Consider the following 26,768-nt stretch of genomic DNA (forward strand, 5'->3'; position numbering starts at 1 on the left):
GCAGGGCTTTTAAAATGGGGGTATATGTGCCCTCTGTCTGGTCTTTGTCTTTAAACTTTGTTTGTTTCGTATTTGACGTGATTTCTTCTATTGTGATTTATTTGTTTTTGTTGCTTTGTGTGCATATACTTTGCGTGTGTATTGTAGCACTTTGAGATTTGATTCAAATGTAAAGTGCATTATAAATTAAACTTATTATTATTATTATTATTATTTGTCAGTACTCGGGCTGCAGAGTTCTGTATCAATTAGTGACTCGGACTTGGAAGTTTAAGACTCGGGACTTGACTTGAGACATGATGACTTGAATGACCTGAGTGTTTTTCACATCATGTTTTCAGTGTGAATAGTGAATATAAAATGTATTTATTTATTATTATGTATTTTATTATTATTATTTAAAATTTTAAATAATGTTGATGATTACAGTGTGATCATATTAAGATCAGATTTTGCAGCTAAAATTACAACAATACACCAAAGGTGACTTGACTTGACTTGCACAAGAAAAAAATTACTTGGGACTTATTTGTGACTTGAAGGTTAAGACTCGAGACTGAGACTTGCACATGTGTGACTTGGTCCCATGTCTGTCAATTATAAGCGGCCTAGTGTTTTTTTTAGGAAGACCAGACAGAAGGGCATTACAGTAATCGAGTCTTGAAGTGATAAAAGCGTGAATTAGTTTTTCTGTGTCAGCCTCGTTGATGAATGATCTGACTTTGGTGATATTTCTAAGGTTATTACACAGTTGTGTAAGACCTACTTTAGTGTGTTAAGGATGCATGCAGGTACAAACCTGCATATTAGAGTACTATAACCAACATAATTTTGTATCATATGATTATCCTGCACTATTCTATTGATATATGACTGCAGTCTTTGTTATGTCATGATATTTGCAGTGCCATGTTCAGCATATAGTCATCACATAGATCTGCTGCTGCCTTCTTCTAGAACACCCCATTCATTTGATTCATTTGCACTTCGTCTCACTGCAGCAGTGTCCTTCCGCGCAGGTTCATTCGTAGTCGAGTTATTTTACACGATTAAACCTATAACGCATCGTTACCAAACAGTAATCGAGGCACATGTGTTATTATTATTAATATTTTTTTACCGATAGGACTGTTTAATAACATAATATACACTCGTTTACATCGTATGCATGCAATAGCGATGCGCGGGTCTAGTTTCTCTCAAAAACTAGTTCCACCCATTTCGCCATTTTATGTTCATAGCTGCTTTGTTGTGACGAGAAAACCATCTTAAACCTCCTTAAAACAGCCGCACAGCTTATGCCAGAGAAAAGCCAGGCACTGTAGCAAGCTTAATTAATTATTTAATCATCACTCAGCTATACGCAGACCAGTGGAAATCCTCACTAGGTTGCTGAAACAGGTACAGCAGGGTCAAATATTTAGGTTAGCTGCTTTAGCTTCCCCCTGACAACGTGCTTGCAGAAAAGACGACAGCTCCGTCGCACATTTTTTGCTTCTTTTTCTTCTTCTCCTGAGACCACCAGAAGACACATTGACGACCACGGTGCAAAAGACGAAGTCTGAGGAGATGGCGACCTCAGTGGGAAACGTGGCTGACAGCACAGGTTAGTTGTTTTTGTCTCTTTTTTTGTTTTTTAGGGTTTAGGTGACAAGAAAACGTAGCTAGCCGCGAAGACGACGCTAGTATCGCTCGAGGCGGCGGCTAACGGTCGATTAACGTCCGTTGGGCTTTTTAATTTATTTATTTATTAGTAATTACAACAATTGTAAGACGGATAAGTGATCACATTGGTTGGTTATAGCTCTGCTGTCATATTACTGCTTCAACCTAACGGCGATGTAGCTAAAGTTAGCACGATTTTTATTTTTTTAGCACATATTGATCTTAAACGGTATTTTTGTGGTGTCGGTTTGACGGCCGTGTGTTAATCACTACGTTAACATTTAAATTGAGCTCTTGGATTATTCTCGCTACAAACTGTTTGTGTTATAGCTTCAGCTACATGAGCTAAGATGTCGCTTCTCGCTGACTCGGGCCTCCGTCACCCTCTGTGGTTGTTGTAACTGTGATATAAAGCGTCTGACAGCGGTGTTAATGCCGCCGTGATAAACTGTGAAGGCATCGCTGCCTTTTCATCCTGATATTTGATTATTAAATGATTTTATATCTTGCATTAGGACTGAAACTGCTGATGCTTCTTGCATACACGCATTATGACGTAATGGATAGATGAACCTGATCTACTGCCGTGTGTGTGTGTGTGTGTGTGTGTGTGTGTGTGTGTGCTCTGGCATTTTATCAATAATCTGCAGGCCTCTGCGTGAATCCTGTGTGTGTGTGACTTGAAACCACTTTGCCACACCCTCAGTGAATTGACCTTAAGTGACTTAAGTGTAGGTCCATCTGGCACAGAACCTTTTTATATAAAAAATGCATGTTACATAAAATCAGACTTTACAGTCCCCAAGATAGTTGCTGTTTTTAAGGATGCATGCAGATAAAATGTGACATTACAGCTATGCTGTCGAGCTTTTGACTAGGGATGTAACGATACACTCAACTCATGACTCGATATGGTTCACGATTTTCTCACAATTTCTTTTTAAATCTAAATGAGCTGCAGATAAATTATGACCAAATAAAATTATCTTTTTATTTGTAGGGAGAAAAAAAATCTTAGGTGCCTTCTTTACAGAAACTCTCAAACAGTTTGTGTTCCCTTTTATAAGAAGTATATAAACAACAAAATACATGAAAAATATCTCCTTTCTTTAGAAACAATCTCACAAGTAAACTGGTGTAACGTTACTTTGCCTCTCGCTGTGGTGGCAGGTAATATGCTGCTGCATGTTGCTCACTATATGTTGCAGTCTCTTTCAATATTTACATGCTGTTTTGGTTTTGTCTGTCCATTTCTCACCGGTTGTATTTGTGTATAGGGAATCCAAAATGCCGCCACACATTTAAAACTGCTCGGTGCGTCCTCTGTTTCAAAGCTATTTTCTACCGTCGCCATGTCTTCCCTCGTTCTGTACCTACGTAGTGACGTAAGTCACGTGACTTGACGTCTGACGTTGAACAAATGAACCAGTGACTTTTTTTAAGATAACGTAACCTATTTCTAATTTTTTAAAAAAAGAAGAAAAAGGACATATCCTACTTCTCAACCGGTGCGACTCGTCACACATTTGTACCGTTTTTTAATCGTGTCACGATGCATCGTTACATCCCATCGAGTGTAGGTTTATCTGAAAATGAGGTTTCATCTGGCACAGAACATTTTTTATATAAAATTTAAAAAATGCATGGTAAATAAAATTTGACTTTACAGTCCAAGATACTTGCTGTGTTAAGGATGCATGCAAATAAAATGTGACATTACAGCTATACTGTCAAGCTTTTGACTTTAAGATGTCAAATCTAAAGTGTCACTTTTTTAAAATCTCTGCCAGTGTGTCAGCCCGCTCCCCATTTGTTTTATGTGTTTTCATCCCAAAGCATTTGTTTTCCCTTCATAACATGGATGCACACCCTGGTTTACTTGTATGTGAAATGGTATATTACTATGCACTTGTTAGTGGTCTCTGGTTTGAGATCACTAAAACACAAGATTTATTGGAGTGTGTAGTTTCTTGTCTTAGAGGGAACTGCACTCATTTTAAACATTATTGCTAGTCTTATGCAGTTTTGTTATGCGGACAACCTTCCTGTGCATCATCCATTACAAAAAAAACACAGTAATTGGCATTATTGAAACGTACATTGATTCCCACTTGTTCACTGTGCCCTCTTCATTTTGTCCATTGCCTTGTTTTCTGTTGAGTTCAAAATGTTAGCCATTATCTGTCATTGACAGCGTTAGTATCATCTCTCTTTTATTTTTTTGTTTTCATTTGTCTGCTTTAATTTCTTCCATCACCTCTAACATGTTGTTTCCCCCCCCCCTCCTTGGGCTGTGTTGGTGCTCCAGAACCGACAAAACGTATGCTTTCCTTCCAAGGGTTGGCAGAGCTGGCGCACCGCGAGTATCAGTCAGGGGACTTTGAGGCAGCTGAGCGCCACTGCATGCAGCTGTGGAGGCAAGAGCCTGATAACACAGGCGTGCTGCTGCTGCTGTCCTCCATCCACTTCCAGTGCCGAAGACTCGACAGGTGAGGTGTGGGGGGGCTGACGCTACTCAACTCGCACACTGATCATGTGGCAGTGGCAGAGGCAGACAGTAGTGGGTGTTCTGTAACTCTCAGTGCACGTAGCTGGTCTCGGGAGTCACACGCAACAACTGAGCTGTCTTCTGGAAATCCTGTCGCTCGGTTTAATCTTACTCTGTCCTCTCATGATTCTAACACTGTTTCGGTGGTCACCATACCCTTGCTTTGCAGGTGCCATGGTGAAGGTTTCGGGTCTTGCAGGTTACAGGTTTTAAAGTTTGATCTTGTTCACTCTTATATCTTCCTGAACTGACCCAGTACCAGCAGTAGATAAGCGTTGTACTCTGTGTTGATCAAAGCCAAAGTGGTGTATATTCTTGCTCATAGATGCAGCACTTTTCACTGCAAACACACTTTAATTTGGAGTATAATAACAGCATGATATTTTCTTGACATAATGAACACTTGAATCATTGATTGTTTAAGTTTTAAGTTAGTAGTTGTACAATCGTATTAATGTTTTCAACACTTTAACTATGTGCTGTTTAAATATTAACCATTAAAACATGTTCCTTTTCACCACTGGCACCTTGCTGCCTTGACACAAAGTATCGAGCCTCTCACTTCAGGATTGTGACCATTGTACCCACTCTGGCCTACAGGTCCGCACACTTCAGCACCTTGGCCATCAAACAGAACCCAATGTTGGCTGAGGCTTACTCCAATCTGGGGAACGTGTACAAGGAGCGCGGGCAACTGCAGGAGGCCATAGAGCATTATCGGCACGCTCTGAGACTGAAGCCAGACTTCATTGACGGATACATCAACTTGGCAGCGGCTCTGGTGGCCGCAGGGGACATGGAGGGAGCAGTCCAGGCTTACGTGTCTGCGTTACAGTATAACCCGGTGAGTGACATGCCTTTATAAGGAGTAGCTTAACACCTTGTGTGGTAAGCAGTGTTTGCTGTTCTCTCTGGTTGAAAGACTCGAGCCTGTTTGACTTCTAACCACACCCAGACAGAAGAGTCTTATCTGCTAATAGTACGAACATATTAACAACACATTAATCTGTGGTTTATTCTAGCAGTAAGATTACAATCTTTTACTTGTTTTGTTTTTTTCCTCCAGGATCTTTATTGTGTGCGGAGTGACTTGGGCAACTTGCTTAAAGCCCTTGGGCGTTTGGAAGAGGCTAAGGTATGTCACAGCGGGCTTTCTTTTTCTTTTTTCTTCCATATATTTTTGTTTTAAGTGTCCCACCACAAAGGCCATAGAAGAAGTTCCTTTTTCCCTTTTGACATTTTTAAGCCAATTCGAGTCTTTTCCCTTCAACCCCATTGGCCAAGTGAAGGGCAGAAAATTGTAGCTTTTTTTTCACACACTGAGCTTCTCACACCTAACTAAAAAAAAAAACACCATTGGAAATATTGGACTGCTATAAGTTTTCGCTCTCTACATATTTTTTTTAGTCCTAGTACACACACTTTCTGTTGATTACTTTTTAGACAGCTTCATGTATTTTGTTTTTTCAGTATACTACACATACTACATGTGTTCCCACCCTGTGTCACTCTTAGTCCCAACGTCCATTGCTTTCCCCCGACCTTTTACCAGAGGTCAGCCCCTCCCCTTTCAGGAAGAAAGGCTGGAGCTTTAAAATCATAAATCTGAATCTGTATTGTCATTTTTGGACCTCGGCCCATGCATTTTCATATTGTTGAATTTGGAGGGAAAATGCTGGCTCGGTCTTTGAAGAATATATGAACTGATGAGAATTTAGTTTACCTTTGCAGTGCAAAAGATAAGATGGTTTCTAACCTAATCACTATACTCCAATATTGTTTATCAAACGCCCAATGACAAGGTCTTAGTTTGCTGTCAGCACAGTTGCTGCCAGTGCGGGGTTATTACACGTCCCATTTGTTATTTTAAAACCTGTGTCCATGTTAAAGGAAGGGGGCTCCCCTGGGTTGGGTCAAATCTGGAGATGTGGAGTTGTCCCGCTGGTTACAGGCCATCTTATTTCGTGCTTGAGGGGGGTTAAGGAGTGGGGAGGAGCATCAGGGAGTCACAAGTTCCCCTGCTCTGTCGCTCCACCCCCCGCGCGCTCGCTGAGGATTGGTGGAGTGTGCGCGCTCAGAGCTGTCTTCCTGACCGTTTAGCTATGCCAATTCAATGCTCAAGCACACCCCAGTGATGCTTTTCAGCACACATGCATTAGTTTTTCTTTTGACTATAATATGAAATGATAATGAACACTTTCCCCAGCTGGTTATCTATTCTGATATCCGCTGCTATGGAATAGTGTCTCAACTGTGTGGGTGAGAGAGCTCATTCTCAAGTGCCTTAAAAGGAGTCCAAGTGGCGTCAGGCAGACAGCTCACAATCTGTACTCCACCACCTGCGTCAGATGCTGGGTTAGAAAGACAGAAGCAAGCGCAGCAACAGCGATGACTTCTTTATTTCAGAGCTGTGGAGGCTTCTAGAAACATACAATAATTACAACACAGATTTTTCTCCCTACCCCATTGGCCAGGATTCAAGAAAGCAGGCCAGGATAAAGAAATCAAAGTTTTAAAAATATTTCATGAAAATGCTTAAAGAACGAAAGAAAAGCAATGATTAATACTTCTTCCCTTTTCCTTCAAATATGTAATATTCCCAAAGAAATGGGATCAGTTCATTTGGGCAAGATCAAGCCAGTAACTGCCCTCCTTTTAGTTTGATAAGAAAACTGAATTGACGGACAGCCTAACTATATTTTGTTAATAAACTGAACACATCAAAGCCTTTCTTCCCTCCCAGTTACCCTCAAAGCATTTCTTTTATTTTCTTTGAAATGAAACATTCATTGCATGAATGAGAACTAAGAATAGTTTTTTTTTTATGTTTGTTGTGATTTGGAAGAACCAGTTTTATTTCCATATAAAAAAAGAAAAAAAAAAGAATGTATTGTTTGAAAACTTTTACTAACGATCTTGTTTTCTGATTTTGTCTCTTTTGGTTTTTCCACAACTGATATTGTTATTTAGAAGGTTTCAGGTGGGTGACACTATTCCTGCGTAGGTGCCTGGCGGAAAGGAACACTAGGGCAGCCTCAGTCTTCTCCTCTTCTTCCAGCCAGCTGCGGCCACCACTCTGACAAAGTCCAAAAATATGGTAACGGGTTTGTAACTGCCAACAAAAGAAAAACCACCTCACTTCATGCTTGAGCTCCTCTGTCTTGTGGCTTCCTTTGAAGACCAAAAGAAAAAAGTAACTTAACAAATTATAGTAAGCATTTCTTAAAATATGCTATACTAATTACCCAATTCTATATTAAGTAAAAAGAAACTTGGATTTGGAAGCAATAATCGTGCAAATCAAGTAAGATCCCTCTAACTCTTACATGTTGTTTATTTTTCCTATTTTGTTTTGTTTTTCCTTCTTTATTTGGAGTTGCAGCGTTCTGATGATGATGCAGATATTGCGCTGTGAGTCTGCAGTAGCGCAGGGGCTGCGCAGCGATACCCTTCAAGCAACCAAAAAGGCGGCAAGCGCAAGCATGCGACTCCCACCCCCTCACTCCCTTTGGCCTGTTGGTTGCGGACCTCTCCCCACTCATAACCAGCCTCGCTCCCGAGTTCACCCAAATCTCAGACATCATTTGGCTTTTGGAAAAAAAAAAACACTTCACCATGTGGTGAATATTTTAGCTAATTTTGTGACAAATTTCCAAATGGCCCTGTGTCTTCACCTCACAGTGTAGCTACTGGTTGATCCCTCCATCCCCCAACAATGCCCCCTTCTGGTCTGAGATACTCCCTGGGTGTCAGGTGTGTGCCAGTCTGGTGTTGCAGGTGTTCTACCAGGGGGTTGTTGGTCTGTAGCTGTCTCCTTGGCCATTTAGCGGGCGCAGCAGCGAAGCAATGACCTTTGCCAGGTGCAAGGTCACGCAAGCAGCATTATATGGTGCATTGTGGTGGTGGTGGAAACAAGACACACACACCGCGCACTTGCGTTTGTTGCGCACGCATTACAGGGACCATCACTTGCACGAATTGTCCAGCATCCTAGGTTGTGAGATATCATACCCACATCCAACATTCTCGCAGATAGTTGTGATTTTTAGGTAGATCTTAATATTATATTTACTGCTTTTGGGGTATAACTAGTGTTTATTATATGAGGGCAGCAGACTGTACCTGGTGTGGGGACCACTATATTTGGAGAAAATGTGGTCATAACTGATGGATGTGGGCCTTCGTGTGGGTGCTGGTTGGATCCGCGCAGCGTAGGAAAAAGCAATGCAGCTTAGCGCGGCAGAATTGTGCGCACACGAGCCCATGCTGCAGACTCACTTTTTGCCATGATGGAGAATAGTCACTAATTTTGCTTTCTCTGCTCTTTTTGTTTTTTCTTACTTCTCAATCTTCTATTTGTTTTTATTTTACAATCCCCTGCCCTCCCCTCTACATACTATACCTCTACCATTCTACCTCTTCTCCTCCTTTCCTGTGGTTTTTCATTGTAAACCCATTGAAGGCTTGTTACCTGAAAGCCATTGAGACTCAGCCCAACTTTGCAGTGGCTTGGAGCAACCTGGGCTGTGTGTTCAATGCCCAGGGAGAGATATGGTTGGCCATACACCATTTTGAAAAGGTCAGTTACATTTTTCAGTCCTACCTTCTGTCTTGGTATATTCTTGTGTTGTCCAATGTTTTTTTTAAGCTTGGTTTTGTTTTTTTTGTTTTTTTGGGGGGTTTTTTTTAGGCAGTGACTCTGGACCCAAATTTCCTTGACGCATACATCAATTTAGGAAACGTTTTGAAGGAAGCCCGCATCTTTGACAGGTATGTATGAGTCATGATATAATAGACAGTATGTCCCCTTTTATACATTCATGTCTAACCTTTTGTCGGTAAAAACACCACCCTACCACACCCCATATGGAATGACCCAAGAGCTTTAGTTACATTCACTTCCCTGTCTGTGATCTTTGTAGCTTTGTTTTTGCATACCGTTGTTTAGGCAGGGCAGATTCGCTCCACCTACAGACCAGTCACAAGGTCAGGGCTGTAACTCCACTGCTCAAACAGTGGTGTTACTTTCAGTAGCGGTACCCAGACCGTGGCACACAATGTATTTGTTTACTAGCGGATCTTGACCTCTCTACAGTGACTGGACAGGCATAGGACGGCAAAGTACAGCAGGCTCTCTTTAAGTCAAGATGGTGGTGAAGCAAAAAAGGGATTTAGTCAAATTTCAGTGGATCATAACTTATTGGGACCAAATGTTTCTATGGATGTCAGTTTTTGAGCCATGACAGACCAAAATGTTCCCACAACAGACAAGGTAAGGTTTATTTTAGCCTAGCAGTTTTTGATCACTTGTGGCTCCAGCCTGGCCTGTGACGAGGATTCAGCAGTTGGCATTAAACCAAGCAGTCACTATTAAGATAAATTTCCAGCCATTTAATTTACTCTGCCCTGGCATATTTAGTTTTCAGTGATGGACTTGAGATGAAAGGAGAGAAAGAGCTGGAGAGGAGTCAAAAAAAAGATACTTCATAAACAAAACTTTGATCAAAAAATTTCAAGGAATTTAAAAGGCTGGAACTGTCAAAGTTTAGCAAAAGATTGATCTCGAGCATAACCTAAATCTGGACCATGTCGTCTTTATCTTATGTTTTCAGAGCTGTGGCTGGATATCTCAGAGCCCTGAGTCTGAGCCCAAACCATGCTGTTGTCCATGGAAACCTGGCCTGTGTCTACTATGAGCAAGGCCTCATTGACCTGGCTATTGACACTTATCGTCGCGCTATCGAATTGCAGCCCCACTTCCCCGATGCCTACTGCAATTTGGCAAATGCCCTGAAGGAGAAAGGCAATGTAAGACAATACTTTATATGATTACCCTATCTAAATAATCTGAAATGCGAAAATCTTGAATGTTTTTTAATTGACTTTCAGTGTCTTTCCAAGGTGTCTGAGGCAGAAGAATGCTACAACACTGCATTACGTTTGTGTCCAACCCACGCGGACTCCCTTAACAACTTGGCCAATATCAAGCGTGAGCAGGGCAACATCGAGGAGGCAGTTCAGCTCTACAGGAAAGCACTAGAGGTGAGTTAGGGGTTACTTGATGTGAATAGGTCTGTTCAACGAGACTATCATAATTGCTGTCAATGTGAGCATGGCTTTCTTGAACTGTTAATAATCCTTTTTTTTTTCTTTTCTTTTTTTCATCAGGTGTTCCCAGAGTTTGCAGCAGCTCACTCTAACCTGGCCAGTGTCCTGCAGCAGCAGGGAAAACTCCAGGAGGCCCTCATGCACTACAAGGAGGCCATTAGGTTTGTAAATCAAAGTCACAGTTATCTGCTAAATTAGGAAACTTTAACTGCACCTTTTATAAAAATGTATGTGATGTAACATCACTCTGCTTAAAAGTACAGTACAGTTTAACCTGGTGGTTTATTTTGTTTACATGTCCTTTCTAAAGTAAATGGTCGTAAATCAGTTAATGAATCCAGTAATGTTGGTCGTTCAAGTGTTTTAAACGGTTCTCCTGTTTTGATTTTCAGAATCAGCCCCACATTTGCTGATGCCTACTCAAACATGGGCAATACACTGAAGGAAATGCAGGATGTGCAGGGAGCGCTGCAATGCTACACCCGCGCCATCCAGATTAACCCTGCCTTTGCTGATGCTCATAGCAATTTGGCCTCTATCCACAAGGTAGGAACTTTAACATTGGTATTATTCCCTCATTTCTTTTTGCAGTTATGATCAGTGTTCACAATTGTCATATCACTGTAGGGCTTTATCTAACTCCCTGTACTCCCAGTACACACAGCTGTAATGACCCAACTGTGCGAAATGCAGTAATATGAAATGAAATAATATGTCAATATTTCAACAAGCCAGAATCTATTGACAGTTGCCTGTCTTTAAAGGACATGTTTTTATTGCTTTTGTTTGTCATAAACAGATAACTTGCAAGCATAGTTGGATGTTATCACTTGTTCATGTGCAGTAAAAAGTATTTTTGTAATTCTTGTTCTTCATGTTCTGTTTCTTTTGCTTCAAAGGATTCTGGAAACATCCCAGAGGCCATTGCATCTTACCGCACAGCCTTGAAACTCAAGCCAGACTTCCCTGACGCTTACTGCAACTTGGCACATTGCCTGCAGGTTCTTATATGCTCCTATCTTTGTCCGATATTTACAGCAGATCATTGTTCTTTATTGAATTCAAAGTGAGTTTTCTAACTCCTTATTTCTGTCGCTCTTCCAGATTGTGTGTGACTGGACAGATTATGATGAGCGGATGAAGAAGCTTGTGAGCATTGTAGCTGACCAGCTGGATAAGAACCGCTTGCCTTCGGTGCACCCACACCACAGCATGCTGTATCCACTCTCTCACGGCTTCCGCAAGGCCATTGCTGAACGCCACGGAAACCTTTGCCTGGACAAGGTACACGCACTGATCAAAGCAAGTAAACTTTAATTCATTTTTTGGGAGGGGGGGTGGAAGGTGGCTGGTGATGGCAGTGGCTGTCGCAGGGATATGGGGGAAGGTAAGGGCTGGGAGAGATACTGGATGTATTTTAATCATTTAATATAAAGATTGGTGAAGGTTGGTGGTGAAGGGGTTGCTTGCAGGGATGGGGTTGTCTAGATTTTAGTTGAATTGGTGGTTGTTAATATATTAGTAAAGCATTTGTACAGTGTAAAACTCAAACAAGAAGTGTCTTACCTGCTGTATATGTATTCTTACCCTATTGCCTATCAATGCACAGATCAATGCACTGCACAAACCTGCTTATGAGCATCCGAAGGATCTGAAAGCCAGCGGTGGGCGTTTGCGTGTTGGTTACGTCAGTTCTGACTTTGGCAACCACCCGACATCCCACCTGATGCAGTCCATTCCTGGAATGCACAACCCTGAGAAATTTGAGGTAGGTTGAAATTACAAACGAGACCTGGCAAGTGTATATAGTGCTCATTACAGTATATCATGTCTGAAATTCTGTACAAGTGTTTAAATGTATTTTTTTCTTCAAGGTGTTCTGCTATGCGCTCAGCCCTGATGATAGTACAAACTTCCGCGTGAAAGTGGTAGCAGAGGCTCATCATTTCACAGACCTCTCTCAGGTAATCATTACGATCCTAGAGTTGCTACTTCATTGGTATTTGTTTTTCTACGGAGTGTATTAATCTAAAGTGTTGTATGTGATGTCAAAAACTAAACATTTACTAAAACTGGTACCTCCTGCAGATTCCTTGCAATGGCAAGGCAGCTGATCGTATCCACCAGGATGGAATCAACATTCTGGTCAACATGAACGGATACACCAAAGGAGCCCGAAATGAGCTGTTTGCCCTCCGCCCTGCCCCCATTCAGGTTAGGGTTTCTTATGATGTCTGACAGTGTTGTATCCTGTCATTTTAGTCTGATCTGAGTTTGAGTGTTCTCAAAATACTGTTGACATCAAAGAATGCAAAATAACTGTTTGTTTCTACACATTCAACAGGCTATGTGGCTGGGTTACCCTGGAACCAGCGGTGCACCCTTCATGGACTACATTATCTCTGACAAGGAGACATCGCCTGTTGAAGTAGCTGAGCAGTATTCTGAGAAACTGGCTTACATGCCAAATACCTTCTTCATTGGAGACCATGCCAACATGTTCCCACACCTCAAGGTTTGTCCATCTTTACATGCCTGCTGTTTGTTTTTCTGAACTGAAGGTCAAAATTTTTATTCAAAAAAACATAATATTAAATCTTTTAATCTTTCTTTTTTGACTGATAGAAAAAGGCAGTGATCGATTTCAAATCTAATGGACACATCTTTGACAACCGCATCGTTCTTAATGGTATTGATCTGAAGGCCTTCTTGGACAGTCTGCCAGATGTGAAAGTGATAAAGGTGAGTCAAGAAGATTTCCTGAACGTGAACAAGCAAGTCAATGTTTTATTGTTACTGACAAACCAGAGTTTAGTCTGAGTGACGCACTATTATGCTTTTACCTCTAGATGGCAGTGTGTGTCTATTTCTTCGTCTTGTTGCAGAAAAACAAAACAATGTTTCTGTTGAACCACGTTCCAGTACTAAGTTGAAATTGTTCTTTGTGACTAGATGAAGTGTGACAACAACCAGGAAGCTGCCGGGGACACAAATGGAGCACTGTCCATGCCGGTAATCCCCATGAACACAGCAGCTGAAGCAATCATCAACATGATTAACCAAGGCCAAATCCAAGTCACAATCAATGGCTTCACTGTCAGCAACGGCCTGGCCACTACACAGGTATGTCTAATGTGGTAGCACTTGTCAATTTAAATGCAGATCTTAAGGGATATAGGACTAGGTACAAAACAAGAAACAGAAACACAGTGAGAGCAGCATTTTCATTTAGCTTACTGCTTTTGCAGATCATTTCAGCAGATGAGGTTGTAGTCTCTGGGACTGTGTCCTTACAGGTATGGTGTCTTTATGAAAGTAAGGTGGCTGTTGGTGAGGGAAGTGGTGGCACTATGGATCAGCTGTTAAATTAATGATACTGTCTTGGCTTGTCAAACAGTGTATAATCACCAGTAGGCAAAATACCATAAAGTGGCTTAAACAGAGAAGAACTTGTCACACCTTAACTCTTCAGGACAAAAGTATTGAAGTCACTCCACCTCTAAGCAACATTGTTTTGCCTCCCCTGTTAGATCAATAACAAAGCTGCCACTGGAGAGGAGGTGCCACGCACAATTGTTGTGACAACCCGCTCCCAGTATGGTCTGCCAGAGGACTCTATTGTCTACTGCAACTTCAACCAGCTCTACAAGATTGACCCCCCAACTCTTCAGATGTGGGCCAATGTAAGTTACACAGACTGTTACAACTGTTTTGACTGTCTACAAAGAAAGTCCTAAAAATGTTTAAAACTCTGCTCTACCTGCAGATCCTGAAGCGTGTGCCCAACAGTGTGCTGTGGCTTCTTCGTTTCCCTGCCGTCGGCGAGCCTAACATCCAGCAGTATGCCCAGAACATGGGTCTGCCTGGCTCTCGTATCATCTTCTCTCCTGTAGCCCCCAAGGAGGAGCATGTGAGAAGGGGCCAGCTGGCTGATGTGTGCCTAGACACTCCACTATGCAACGGTCACACTACAGGCATGGATGTTCTCTGGGCTGGGACACCCATGGTCACCATGCCAGGTAAGGATACTAGAATGTTAAGGGACAGGCTTAAAACCATAATACAAGGAAAAAGTGTTTTCATTGTCCTAAATGTCAGAAAATACATATTTTACAAACAGATTGTTCTATTTGTAGAACAAATTTCATGTAAAGGCAGCTTTTTAATTGTGAAACCTCTTTCATAAAGGTGAGACACTCGCCTCCCGTGTGGCTGCCTCACAACTCAACTGTCTGGGCTGCCCTGAGCTAATAGCTCAAAGTCGCCAGGACTACGAGGACATAGCTGTCAAACTGGGATCTGACATGGAATAGTAAGTAGAATTTGAACTGACTTCTTTGGAAAAATGTTGTAAAACTGTGTAGTCTGACCATTTGTCTTTGTCTCCTTCAGCCTGAAGATGGTCAGAGCACGTGTTTGGAAGCAGAGAATCTGCAGCCCGCTTTTCAACACCAAGCAGTACACAATGGACCTGGAGAGGCTCTATCTGCAGATGTGGGAGCACTATAGCAATGGCAACAAGCCAGAACACCTGGTCCAGACAGTGGAGACCAGTGAGAATGCCTGAACTAAACGCACGCTCATGTCTTTTCCCTGATAACCCAACACCCTGCCACCCCACCATCTTTTTTTTTTTTTTTTTACCATTATCCACATCCTATCTTGGAATTGTCAGTTTCCACACCATCCCTGTCCCTGAATGATTGTCTCCATATCTCTGATTTACTATAATGGGACTCTTTATTTGTGAAGGAGCCTACAGATGTACACAGTTATCCCCCATCACATTCATCGTTGCATCACACATCTGCATTTCCTGAGCCAGATTGAGCCTGGGACTTTCAGGCATCCCTTCTGAGACTCTTGTCCTACAACATAGTATATTTGGTGAGCATGAGAGGATTGTGAATGCCCTGCTTACCTCTTCAGTACTTGGATTCGTGGATTTTTTTTGTTTGTTTTTTCTTCACCTCCTGTCAGTGTGCATACAGGATTAATCGCAGCTTGTGGAGGAATGCCCAGCCGTCATTACTTGTTGATCTATTTATAAATGGATTAAGAGTGTTGTGTGTTTTTAAAAGGACAATGTTGCACCAAGAAAATTGTAACTCTGACTTCAGTTTCATCGGCTTTAACATGCAATTATAAAACATAGGTTGCAACTGCTCTTTAGTTTGTCTTAAACTGTTAAATTCCTGCAATGAGTAGATGTGCAAGTTTTAAGGACTACGGTCTAGATAAAGACTTCTTCCTCTCACCAAATGCCAATTTATAATTTTTTTTTGGTCAATCAGGAATGTTTTCAGTAGCTGTTGTCCCGTTTGATGTCACACTATGCTTGTAAAGGTAATTGGACAAAGCCGGATAAAGGAGCTTCAATTAATTGGAAAGGGCCTAAATTTAAGTTTAAATGTTAGCGCTGTTCACAAATTGATCTTGTTTTTTAATCACTCAAACCAGGAACGGCCTAGGTAAGTATTTTCTAAGCAGTTTTTCTTTTTGTATTGTCCGTTAACTGTATGCTGTCAATGATGCCACGAGGCTCTAAATATAATAAAAAAATAAAGAGATGGCAAAACTCTGTGCTGTATTTTCTACTCACTTTATTAAGTTCAAGTTTAGTTGTCATGCAGGTTAACACAGGGTCAACAATACAATGAAATGTGTTGGACAAGGGGAACCGGTCAGCTCAGCACTAAGTTGTGTAGCAACACTGTGTCTAAATGATTAAAAATAGCTAAAGAATTAAAATACAATGAAGTTTTAGCAAAGAATAATTAAAATATACTAAAAATGGAATATGAAAAATATGTGTAGTGTTCAAGTGACATGGTTGTGTCAAGTATTTGAGAACTATCACTATAAGTAGATATGTATAGTAAAGTGACATGTACACAGGGGTCGGGTATTGCACAGAGTAGATGATTTCAGACAGAGTAAAGTAACTGGTGTTTTACAGAAGTATTGCACAAACCTATAGAAATATATAGATTATAGATATATATATTATATATATATATAAATATATAGATATGATATATATATATATATATATTTAATATTATAACATGGGTCTTGAACTTCTAGTGCTTAATACTTGGATAAACTCTCAGTTGGGTAATATAAACAACATTGTTATATTTTCTAAATATGTTCATCTAAAAGTAGAAATATATAGTTACGCACCATAGTTACGTACCATAGTTACGTACACGTACTTTAATAACATGTATGCGTTAAAATAACGTTTGTAGTGGGCGTGGACAGAATAATCACGTGCCCTTTGAAAGCCTGCTCCCATTGGTCGAATATTTCGTGACAACTTCCGGCGTGATGGCGCACAAGATTTGAATTTGCCGTCGTGTTAGCTGCGTTTGGCACCTCGCTCTCGCTTATTTACAGCCACAGGAGCCCGTTTGGTAATCACACATCAAGTGAAATATGTTTTAATGTATATGCTGTTGTAGGTGCGTGTAAGACACACTGACGGAAATCACTGAAACACTTCAAAAAGTTAGTTTGAGACCAAAGTATTGTTAGCAAACGACGTAAACACAGTACGCTGCTTTCTGTTGTCAGTTGAGTTTATTTGCATTAACTGAAAAAATAACGGGTTGAAGGAAAGTTATTTTATTGTTTTGACCATCAGCTGCTCTTACTTTGTGGTTTTATTGGCAGTTTATTGTATTATAAACCATGTATTTGACGTTAGCGCTGGACTTTAAACGTTAAATGACCGTAGTGTGTTTGTGTTTGTTTGTTTGTTTGTTTGTTTGTTTGTTTGTGTTGGTTTTCACAGAGCAGTGGAAACTATGAATGAGGACACCTGCAAATTATTTGAAAAAGTTGCCCAAAAGATGGGCTGGTTTGATGGGGGAGGACTGGACGAAGCAGAAAAAAAGGTTTGTAACACTGTGACTTCATTATTCTCTGACATCTAATTGACAAAAACAATGAAAATAAGAGGTTGTTGCAGCACTATTTAAATGTTGTCAGTTAGTGATCAGTCTTTATTTTCATTGTTTCTAGCTGCTAAGCGCGATTGGCAAGACTCGTCACGTTGCCACAAGTGGCCATCGATCAGCCTCACCCGCCCAGCTTGCCTCCTCGGACAGTGAAGATGACCCAGAGAAGGAAAACCAGTACTCTAAGGGCAACAATTACAGAAACAAGTCTTTGATCGAGTCAAGTGACGATGACGACCAATGTGAGTTAAATTGCATGAATATTGTTGAAAATTGTGTCGATCTTGCAGATACACTAATTTAGTCGTTTGTATTCCTCAGTTCTTGTAGGAAGGGCTACACCGAAAGCTAAACCTGCCTCACAGAAACCATGCAGTGCTGCGACGAAAGGCAGGTATGAAAACGGAGTGCACTGAAAACATTTCACTTCCTTGTCTCTTCAAAGTTTTTGTTTATGGTTCACTTCCCTTTTTCTTTTTAGTTCAAATATTCTTGTGGTGACCTCGGATGATGATGATGATGATTCCAGTTTTGAAACATGTGAGTGTCTCTCTCTGCCGGGTACAGTTGTTTGTATCCATAAGCACATTTTACTCCCCCATGTTCTCATTTCTCATTATTCTCACATTGAAGTTCTGCAAAGAGTGAAAACACCTAACACCAAGCCGAAGAAACCATCAGAAAGTGGGAGTGAAGATAGGTGAGTTTCCAAATGCACTGGAGTGAATGGAGTCAGTGTCTGAAAAGTTTATTTTGAAAATGTTCTGTTTTGTTTACTCCAAAGCCTCAAAGCCTTCATAGTAGATGACTTCTCATCAGACGATGACTTTCTTGAGACGAAACCATCCATTAAAGGTAACTGACAGTGCTGCACCATATTTCAAAGAAATCAACCAGAACGGTTTGTGTCTAACAAGAATGTTTTGCGTCCACTCTTTTACAGTGTCCACAAAGAGCAATACACCCGCAGCCCAACGTCCACTGAGAAAACCACTGTCTCAGTGTGACTCTCCAGTCTTTGTTAGTGACAGTGATGATGATGATGATAATATTGTCATCAAGAGCACATGGAGGACTCGTCACTCCAAGCCCCAGACAAAGACTGGCACCAATAATACTCCACTGAGTGACGAAGCGAAGAGTTCGCCATCACCTTTCTCTTCTCCCTTTCCTCGTCCTCCCCACAAAACTCCCACTTCGCTGGCCTCTCCTAAACGAACTCTTTCAGCACCCTCTAAGCTGGATGAGTCGGCCAGTTCTGAGGAGGAGTTTACATCCCTATTGGAGAGACTGAAAAAGAAAAACAAGCTCCCTGGCACTTCATTCTCACCCAGGACCACCCACGGTAGATTTGTTTGGATTATCGCATTATAAGAGTCTCTAGCTTTTGTTTTCATTCTAAGTGTGTGGCTGATATCTTTTGTGTTTTTGATTTGTTTTCTTTATACATTTAGAGTGCAGTAAAGAGCCTCCTGTGTTAGTTCCTCCTGTAAAGGGATTCAAAAAACCAGCCACACCTAAATCATTTGTGGAAACGCCTCGGCATTTCAAGACACCAGGAAAATCCACCATCTTGAAGCCCATAGTCAGTCAGACAGAGCCCAGACATGGCCCCACCAGCAGGTACATCTGTTTTATACAAGTGTTTATGCACAGACTTAAATGTTGGACATACTTTTCCAAAGTTTTAATGATTTATTGTATAGGGTGCCTTTTAATGTTTATCACTTATTCTGTGTCTTTCATACAATTTAGTCTTTTATCCACCCTGTTCTTTCATTTCTAGGGTAGCATTGTGTAAGACTCCAGGGTGCTTCCTGCAGTCCTTATCAAATCCTGGCACCACCTATGGTCGCAATTTTAAGCAGAACAAGGAAGAACTCACCAGCAAACTCTACCGGTTGTACAATACCAGTGTGTTTGACAGTAAGGTAATCAACGTTTCTTTCCCTTGTTCCATTCTAAACTTTTTAGAAATACCTTTTTGATTTTGAATGTACAAATATTGAACTTTGTTTAACTACTTTGTTAACTTGTATGTTTTTGTTTTTTTTACATGACTTCTAGTTCCCCACCGATATGTCCGTAACTTGGAATAAAAAGATGCGGAAAACAGCCGGGTACTGTGTCACAGGGCAGGAGCGAGGTGGAGGGAATCGCTACGCCCGCATTGAACTGTCAGAGAAAGTCTGTGATTCTGCAGGTAACAATTTGGTTAAACCAAATAGACATTAATGCACTGTGTCTGCTCAAAAGTCCCTGAAAGTAGTAATATATAATGTCATGTATTGTAAAAAGTGTCTTGTCCTTAATCGAATATCACGTTCTCATTGTTGAACCCTCCTAGATCGTCTCAGAGACACACTGATTCATGAGATGTGTCACGCTGCTACCTGGCTGATAAATGGTGTTAGGGACGGTCACGGAAACTTCTGGAAGCTGTATGCCCGCAAGTCCACATTGGCGCATCCTGAGCTGCCCATGGTCACCCGCTGCCACAGTTACGACATCAAGTACAAATTCCAGTACCAGTGCACCCGCTGCCAGAATACGTACGTCCAGCTGTTAAAACATCTCATATCGTTCTTTCTCTTTGACTTTGCGTTCACAGACTTGTGTGTTCATCTTTACACTTTATCATGATTCTTCACAGGATCGGGCGTCATTCCAAGTCACTGGACACGCAGAGGTTTGTGTGCGCCCTCTGCACAGGACAGCTGGTTTTACTAACACCCTCCAAGCCACGTGCACCAACACCTTTTGCCAACTTTGTCAAAGAGAATTACGGGACTGTACGACAGGAGCTAGCAGGACAAAGCCACGCGGAAGTGATGCGCAAACTGAGTGCCGACTTCTCCAAGACTAAACTCTGAGATCTTGACACTCACTGTATATGGACTGAGCGACACAACACCAGGAAATATCTCAGTCAACTACTCTTACATTCGTGAGCAGCTGTGATTATTAATGTTCAGTCTTCTTTTCTGTTTTTCATGTTTTGTCAATGTTTGTGATTATTGGATCCGCTGTAACTGGAAAATCTGAGCCTAAACTGTGTGTGTAGATGAGACAATTCAGCACTTGATCACACCAGTATTGAATAGATATTGGAGATCAGTTTCTTAAGGGCATTGGCAGACTATATGTTTTTATATTTTATATTTGATTTTACTGTTATGACCTCCATAAATAAAGTTTCAGTGAATCACTGTTCATTAAACGGACATTTCATATTATCACATCTTTATGTATAGATATTTATGTGACCAGCCAAAAGATGTATGACAAGAACATTTCCATAATTTTCACGTGCTTTTAGCTATTTTTTTTGTAAATTTACTTTAGTTTGGAAGTTAGTTTTAATGATAAATTAATAGTTTTATGTAATTTAATCTAATTTTAGTCCATTTGTTATATAGGGTTCATATTTTCATGTAAAAAAAACAAAAAAAAAAAACAACTCCATCCATCCATTATCTGTAACCGCTTATCCTCATCGGGGTCATGGGAGGGCTGGAACCCATCCCAGCTGAGGCCTCAGGTGAGAGGTGGGGTACACCCTGGACAAATTGCTGCCTCCCCACCAAGAGACCGTAAAATTACAAATTTACTTTTAAATGAAGTGACTGTTTTTTTATTCTAGGTTTTGAAGCATCTATGTTTATTCTACAGAAATATGGTAATGTGTGTGCGGGTGAGAGCAGATGGCATTTTTCACTGTGCCTCAGCTATCAGGCAAATATTGACAGGTAGAATACAATTCTGTAGCGATGGATTGATATTGTCTCTGTCGTATAAATTAGCAAATGTAATCCTGAAAACAAGCACCAGCTGTTTACACATCACTGTTCACTGGGATGAGGCTTTTAAATCAGAGTCCTGACATGTTGACATGGTGAAGCTGAGTAAATGGGCAGCCTGTAATGCTGCCACATAACCGGATGATTCACTCGCAATCAGCCATCAGAGTGAAACGGACTTGTGGCCATGGGTCTGTTGTACTATGTCATATTGGCAATGTTCAAGAAAGAAGAGCTTTGATACAGATGTAACGGTAAGTGTGTTTTTTTTAACATCAGATTTTTAGTTGTTTTTTTAAACTCCCCTCGTTCGTATTTGATTTCTATTTTTAATTATCTAACCGGCAGATCAGAGAGAGCTTTGTGTCATGCATTTCCTCTGCAATGTCACAATGATTGAGGGTCAGACACAGATCAACTCCACCGTCTTCTACATGGTCAAGATGGTGACCATGAGTGTGAGCTGCACCTTGAACACCATACTCAGTCTTCCTTTACTCCTGGTCATCGTTCGCTCCCCATCCCTCCTCCGACACACTCGCTTTTTTCTCCTTACACACCTCCTTCTGTGTAACAACCTCCAGGTAGGTCCACACTTTGGGCAGATTTTTATGAGACTCTTTCAGTATATGATGATGATATGCCCTTTGACTTTGGAGCTAAATAATGATCATTGTTACCATTTCAGCAGCTCACCTGGACAATCAAAGCAAGTGTCTTAAGAGCCAGAGAATGTATGCCTGTGACCCAGTGTCTGATCCTCTGTGCTGTTAGCCAGGCCTGCTCATTGGTTTGTAAAACTTTTTTTTATATAATTGTGGGATCTGTTTATTTATTTGGTCACACTGAGCTTTGGTTTAAAGTTACAAAATTTCTCCGGTGGTGGGTTACTTACGAAAATTCAGGTTTTGCATGAGGACTGTGGATGTTATAGACTGAAACTGTGTCACTGTTATAAGGGTACTGCACCCCCGGAACCTTTAATAAGGAACACACAGAGGTATAACCTTGTTGTGGACATGTGCTGCTACCTGTGAGATGCTTAGCCATCCAAAGTGTGTGTAGTTATGTTATAACAGTGGATTTTGACCCCCCATCTCTTACACTAAAATGCCGGAGGAATGTTTTCAGTGACCAATAACTTTCATTGTAAAAATGCACAACTAGAACTAGTACTACTAGAAAATATGTAAACCTATCCTTTAAGTTATGTGCAATCATGATGTAAAATGTACATCCACTAATAATTTGGCGTTTTAATTGAGTTTGTTTTAGTTTTTCATCTTTAATCTGTATTTGTAATCGATCAAATCTCTAATGTGAAGTTGCATATTCTAAAGGATGGTACATGTGAATTATGCAAGAGCGTTTAATAGTGCTGTGATATACTCTCTGCTGCCAGCCTGTCTCTGATTCACCTATTATTATTTCTGTGGCAGTTAACAACCAAAACTGAATCTTGCACCAACTTTGTGTCTTCACTTTCTTTGCCCAGGTGGACCTCTTCCTGAGCACCACTCTGGCTGTGGACCGCTTGATAGCTATCAAGTGGCCCCTGCACTATGAGTTCCTGATGTGTCCCCATCGGAAGAGGATAATTGTTGCAGCCATATGGATCTTATCAGCTGTGCTCCCCACTGTGCCTTTGTGTATCATCCTCAACACCATCCAGTTTAATTTTCCCATTCCCCGCTGTCGACCCCTCTTCCTGACTCCCTGCCTGTCACAAACATCAGCTTCGGTATTATATTGCACTGTGGTGACAGCTGTGGTTCTGCCTCTCTGTTTTCTGGTCATCTTGGGATGCTTCTGCCTGCTCGGTTGGGACATGCGTGCAAGCCTGCTCTGCACCAAGAGAGCATGGGTGACTCTGACCCTCCAGATAGCTCAGACCATCCTCTTTTCTATTCCTTTTGTCATGGACAGCTACCTGATCCCTGGCTACATGCACAACGATGCTTTAGATATAGCAACCACCCTGATCTACAACCTGGGGTTGACACTCATCCCTCTGGTCTATGGCTACCGCTCACGGGAGCTGCAGCAAAGGATACAACAAGCTGCACACAGGAACAAAATCAGTGACCCAAATTAGTCATAAAGTCTGATAAACATATTTTTGAGGAGCTGTTAAAACTGTAAAACTTGACAGTTGTTGCTGGAATGAATACTTGATTGTTTCAAATAATGTGGTTGGATGGCTGAATCAGCAGCGTCTTCCTGTAACCATTTCAAAGGCAAACAATATGTGTTTTATTAGCAGTAACAGAATCAGATTAAACATTTATGATGTGTGCAAAAAACAGCTGTTCAAACACTGATAACCACAGCACAAGCGTATAATAATGACAAATACAAGACAGGACAAACTGCTTCATTATATTTAATTTAGTACTTTAAACATTTATATGCCAGGTATATATCTCATTAAAGTCACATATGCATTTTACAAAACACTCAAGAATACAGAGGGATAAATACTCAATGCTACAAGAAAAATACATACACCATCAATCGTATATTCAAGATAGTGGGAAGGTGTGTAGGTCAGAGAGGTCGGGCAGCTTCCCTGATTGTGATGATCACCACCCCTTTAAGAGGCACAGGCACAAATCCACAGGTATCACTCAGGTGAGTCAGCACTCCCCAATCATCAGCGGGTTAACCAACTCCTCATACTGTACTGTTTCTCTGGAGAACCAGCATAGAAGACCTGAAACACTGGAGTTACCAGTACAAACTAAACAATCTACGGATGGATGAAACATAATGCACAGACTGTATATTTAATCAAACAAAGCGTTGGAATGTAACTAAGTAAATAAACTTCATTTATAAAGCGCCTTTTAAAAACTAGAGTGACATGGTGCTGTACAATGCACCGGATTTGTCAGCATGTTGACGTAGGCACTGAGAATTTCTTGACAACAAATAACCCATATATCATCTTTAACATTATCAGCGTATTCTTCATGAACGTATGCAGCATTTCAAACGAGAAAGGGAGATTTCTCTTTCTGTTTTTTGGCAAATGTAATGTAGATTATCAAGTAAATCAAAGGAGGATAATTTGGCATTTGACCAGACTTTTGCTCAAAAGTCTTAAACAATTTCCTTTCAGTGCGACAGATGAAAACACATTCTAGGTGTAAATGTATGGCACGACACAATAATAAGGATTTTAAGACGGAAGTAGATATATGAGCAGCATTACATGTAAAAACCAACACTCGACAACCCTGATGTCATGCACTTCCTTCAGTACAGGCAGGTTTTCTTCATAATGCGCAGGAACTCCTGCTGGTTCACTTCTCCGTCTCCGTCCCTGTCTGCTTCATCGATCATCTCCTTCACAGACACGCAAAAAGAGAAAATGGAAAGCCAGTTTGATCTCATCTGTGAGCGAATGACGTGTCGACATGTTTTAAGCAGCTGAACATATATTTTGCAATTGATGTGCTTTACCTGCAGCTCTTCATCTGTGAGGTTCTCGCCCAGCTCTTTTGCTACTCTCTTCAGATTCTTGAATGAGATCTTGCCCGTCTCGTCATCGTCGAACAGGCGGAAAGCTTTCAGGATCTCCTCTTTGGAGTCCTTCTCGGCCTATAATCAGAGAAGATGGAGAGTTTTGCCAAAAAAGTGCCATTCTGCAGGAGGTATGTAGTGGTCAAAGGACAGAGAATATAATCATAAACTCAAGAAAATAAGAAGCAGTAACAGTTAAGAAGTTGAGACATCTAAAAAAAACCCCAGCTTACTCTAAATCCTAAGAGAAATGAAGTACTGCTGGAGTTGCAAGCAATCAGGATGTGTGTATATGTATGTATTTCCTAGATATTTACCATTTTCTGTGTCATGACAGCAAGGAAGTCCACGAAAGAGATTTTCCCTGTGCCATCTTTATCCACCTCACTAATCATTTTCTTGATCTCCTCTTTCTTCGGCTCAAACCCCAGAGCCCTCATGGCGACCTGGCACAGTGTGAGAACGACGTGAGGTGAAGCATACGTAGACAATAGTCTTGACACACACCCCTCTGTTTGACCACTTTTACCTTGAGCTCTTTCACATCGATGTATCCGGATCCATCTGTGTCGAACAGCTCAAAGGCCTCCCTGATCTCCTGCTTCTGCTCCTCGGTCAGCTCAGGTTTGGGGGTTGTCTTCTTGCGAGGGGGTGGCACAGGACCCTGCAGGGATGGTCTCTTGGCACTGGTTGCCTGGTTGGGGACAGAGGAAGAGGAAAAAAAAACACCAAAACATCAGAATCAGAGAGGTTTCTGGGAGTCATTTTCAGACTGGAAACCAAACATATGTTTTATTATAACAATGAATAATCCATCATGCGGATCAAATGCAGCACTGACATAGATTTAGCTCATAATGAAACATTTTCACTCACCATCAGTTGCTGTGTAGGTGATTGACAAGAGGAGCTGTGGATCTACCAGGCAATCAATGTTTTCCTCTGGGCTATATGAAGCCTCCCTATTATTTAGGGAGGAGCAGGAGATGGAGATGAAACGGTTTATACTTTACATCAGGCGCTCGCATTTACCATTTAGTTACACTGAATATTAAATAATCCCTTATTCCTCAAGCCCGTCTATTTATTTCGCAGGAACAGCCGCTAAAATGTGCAAAATAAAAATGAACGGCCAACAGCATGTACAGGTTTTGCAGCTCAGCATCTGCTGTCATGGAGCCCGGGCGTTTGATTTGCTCACCGCCTCTGTGTCAACAGCAGAGCTGCTTATTTTATGATCACTGAGGAACTGAAGGAGGAGTCAGGCGGGTACAAACGGGAGTAAAAATCAAACACACCAGTCGGGTAGAAAGATGATTGGTTGGTGAGGATCACGGGGTGCAAGACACGATCAGAAAATTCAGGCACTGAATCATAAAGATTTAAAATGCTCCGCAGGAGATAGAGGACGTGGAAGACTTTAGGTCATATTTACATGCAAATGATATGTTTTTAGATATTGCATAATGTAAATGAAAGTGAGTAAATCAAACTGCCTCAATACACCCTCTAGTGCCAGCAGACCTCAGATCAGCGCCTCTTATAAAAGACAAAAATAATATCCAGGACGATATAAGGAATATATGATGATAGTAATACAAATGTTAATTAAATAAGGTAATAATTGAATAATAAGAAATCTTATATGTTTCAGATATTGCCTATGTGCAGACAACATATTATTACTCTACTAATATTATACAATAATAATAATTATATATAATACTCATGCAGATTGTCTACTTTCAGAGCGTTGTTTTGGATTCACTGATACGTTAACATGTATTTTATACACTGAGTAGCTGTAACAATGCTTTATTATGATTTTTATTAATATGATAATGTATATAAAATATTAATCTGTAAATGTACAGCTGTCATGCAGACGATGCTGTAGCTTTCATTCATTTTCTACAGTCTAATTTAATTCTTTTAGTCGTTTTTAATCTCCATTCTAGTTATGTGTCTTATGTCTATATATAAAAATATTATATAGCTTTCTATTTGTTTAATTTAAATTCAAATGTATCTTCATAGGCCTGATTTTAATGTATGTTTACTGTGTCTCATGCTGCTACTGGATGACTGGATCTATCTATCTATCTATCTATCTATCTATCTATCTATCTATCTATCTATCTATCTATGGGGTAATAG

At 40.8% G+C, this 26,768-nt stretch overlaps 4 protein-coding genes across 16 annotated transcripts; 3 read left to right on the forward strand and 1 right to left on the reverse strand.

Moving 5' to 3' along the window:
* The first annotated feature begins 1,220 nt into the window (after positions 1–1,220).
* ogt.1 (O-linked N-acetylglucosamine (GlcNAc) transferase, tandem duplicate 1) lies at positions 1,221–15,902 on the forward strand. 11 transcript variants are annotated; one of them, XM_027275983.1, is made up of 23 exons: positions 1,221–1,606; positions 3,974–4,154; positions 4,814–5,057; positions 5,280–5,348; positions 8,676–8,792; positions 8,904–8,983; positions 9,826–10,021; positions 10,103–10,255; positions 10,382–10,482; positions 10,714–10,867; positions 11,221–11,322; positions 11,426–11,623; positions 11,931–12,089; positions 12,196–12,285; positions 12,410–12,535; positions 12,666–12,836; positions 12,947–13,063; positions 13,274–13,444; positions 13,570–13,617; positions 13,852–14,004; positions 14,088–14,340; positions 14,510–14,633; positions 14,714–15,902. In XM_027275983.1, exons 1-23 carry the CDS (start codon positions 1,570–1,572, stop codon positions 14,886–14,888), a joined length of 3,219 nt encoding a protein of 1,072 aa, XP_027131784.1. In that variant the 5' UTR covers positions 1,221–1,569; the 3' UTR covers positions 14,889–15,902. The 11 variants fall into 11 exon arrangements, with proteins under 11 accessions (XP_027131784.1, XP_027131859.1, XP_027131812.1 ...); XM_027276058.1 differs by having other exon boundaries at positions 11,426–11,605; XM_027276011.1 differs by having other exon boundaries at positions 10,115–10,255.
* Positions 15,903–16,608: 706 nt separating this feature from the next.
* Positions 16,609–20,506, forward strand: gcna (germ cell nuclear acidic peptidase). 3 transcript variants are annotated; one of them, XM_019272527.2, is made up of 13 exons: positions 16,609–16,740; positions 17,121–17,223; positions 17,351–17,528; positions 17,608–17,680; positions 17,768–17,826; positions 17,920–17,986; positions 18,071–18,141; positions 18,230–18,631; positions 18,741–18,909; positions 19,073–19,217; positions 19,354–19,489; positions 19,634–19,838; positions 19,940–20,506. In XM_019272527.2, the coding sequence occupies exons 2-13, from the start codon at positions 17,134–17,136 to the stop codon at positions 20,157–20,159; spliced, it is 1,815 nt and encodes a 604-aa protein (XP_019128072.2). In that variant the 5' UTR covers positions 16,609–16,740; positions 17,121–17,133; the 3' UTR covers positions 20,160–20,506. The 3 variants fall into 3 exon arrangements, with proteins under 3 accessions (XP_019128072.2, XP_027141441.1, XP_027141447.1); XM_027285640.1 differs by having other exon boundaries at positions 16,640–16,834; XM_027285646.1 differs by having other exon boundaries at positions 16,640–16,788.
* Positions 20,507–20,623: 117 nt separating this feature from the next.
* LOC109141594 (olfactory receptor 4D5) lies at positions 20,624–23,372 on the forward strand. Its single transcript, XM_027285652.1, has 4 exons — positions 20,624–21,340; positions 21,435–21,670; positions 21,775–21,876; positions 22,582–23,372. The coding sequence occupies exons 2-4, from the start codon at positions 21,455–21,457 to the stop codon at positions 23,179–23,181; spliced, it is 918 nt and encodes a 305-aa protein (XP_027141453.1). The 5' UTR covers positions 20,624–21,340; positions 21,435–21,454; the 3' UTR covers positions 23,182–23,372.
* An 81-nt stretch (positions 23,373–23,453) lies between these two features.
* cetn2 (centrin, EF-hand protein, 2) lies at positions 23,454–25,820 on the reverse strand. Its single transcript, XM_019257230.2, has 5 exons — positions 25,488–25,820; positions 25,141–25,305; positions 24,929–25,057; positions 24,552–24,689; positions 23,454–24,434 (listed from the first exon to the last, which is right to left on the reverse strand). The coding sequence occupies exons 1-5, from the start codon at positions 25,488–25,490 to the stop codon at positions 24,345–24,347; spliced, it is 525 nt and encodes a 174-aa protein (XP_019112775.1). The 5' UTR covers positions 25,491–25,820; the 3' UTR covers positions 23,454–24,344.
* Between the last annotated feature and the right edge of the window lie 948 nt (positions 25,821–26,768).

The sequence above is a fragment of the Larimichthys crocea genome, chromosome I (assembly GCF_000972845.2).
Source record: "Larimichthys crocea isolate SSNF chromosome I, L_crocea_2.0, whole genome shotgun sequence".
Taxonomy (NCBI): Eukaryota; Metazoa; Chordata; class Actinopteri; family Sciaenidae; genus Larimichthys; species Larimichthys crocea.

What these genes read in the sequence shown, in the direction of transcription:
- cetn2 (XM_019257230.2), bottom strand. An exon ending in CTGTCATGACACAGAAAATG is followed by an intron (nt 24,690 to 24,928) that starts GTAAATATCTAG and finishes CTCTGATTATAG; the next exon opens with GCCGAGAAGGACTCCAAAGA. An exon ending in TCACAGATGAAGAGCTGCAG is followed by an intron (nt 24,435 to 24,551) that starts GTAAAGCACATC and finishes GTGTCTGTGAAG; the next exon opens with GAGATGATCGATGAAGCAGA.
- ogt.1 (XM_027275983.1), top strand. Translation starts at nt 1,570, where the DNA reads ATGGCGACCTCAGTGGGAAACGTGGCTGACAGCACAG. An exon ending in GGCGTTTGGAAGAGGCTAAG is followed by an intron (nt 5,349 to 8,675) that starts GTATGTCACAGC and finishes AACCCATTGAAG; the next exon opens with GCTTGTTACCTGAAAGCCAT. An exon ending in TCCGCCCTGCCCCCATTCAG is followed by an intron (nt 12,536 to 12,665) that starts GTTAGGGTTTCT and finishes CACATTCAACAG; the next exon opens with GCTATGTGGCTGGGTTACCC.
- gcna (XM_019272527.2), top strand. Translation starts at nt 17,134, where the DNA reads ATGAATGAGGACACCTGCAAATTATTTGAAAAAGTTGCCCAAAAGATG. An exon ending in AAGTGACGATGACGACCAAT is followed by an intron (nt 17,529 to 17,607) that starts GTGAGTTAAATT and finishes TGTATTCCTCAG; the next exon opens with TTCTTGTAGGAAGGGCTACA. An exon ending in TGATTCCAGTTTTGAAACAT is followed by an intron (nt 17,827 to 17,919) that starts GTGAGTGTCTCT and finishes CTCACATTGAAG; the next exon opens with TTCTGCAAAGAGTGAAAACA.
- LOC109141594 (XM_027285652.1), top strand. Translation starts at nt 21,455, where the DNA reads ATGCATTTCCTCTGCAATGTCACAATGATTGAGGGTCAGACACAGATC. An exon ending in TTCTGTGTAACAACCTCCAG is followed by an intron (nt 21,671 to 21,774) that starts GTAGGTCCACAC and finishes TTACCATTTCAG; the next exon opens with CAGCTCACCTGGACAATCAA. An exon ending in TTAGCCAGGCCTGCTCATTG is followed by an intron (nt 21,877 to 22,581) that starts GTTTGTAAAACT and finishes TTCTTTGCCCAG; the next exon opens with GTGGACCTCTTCCTGAGCAC.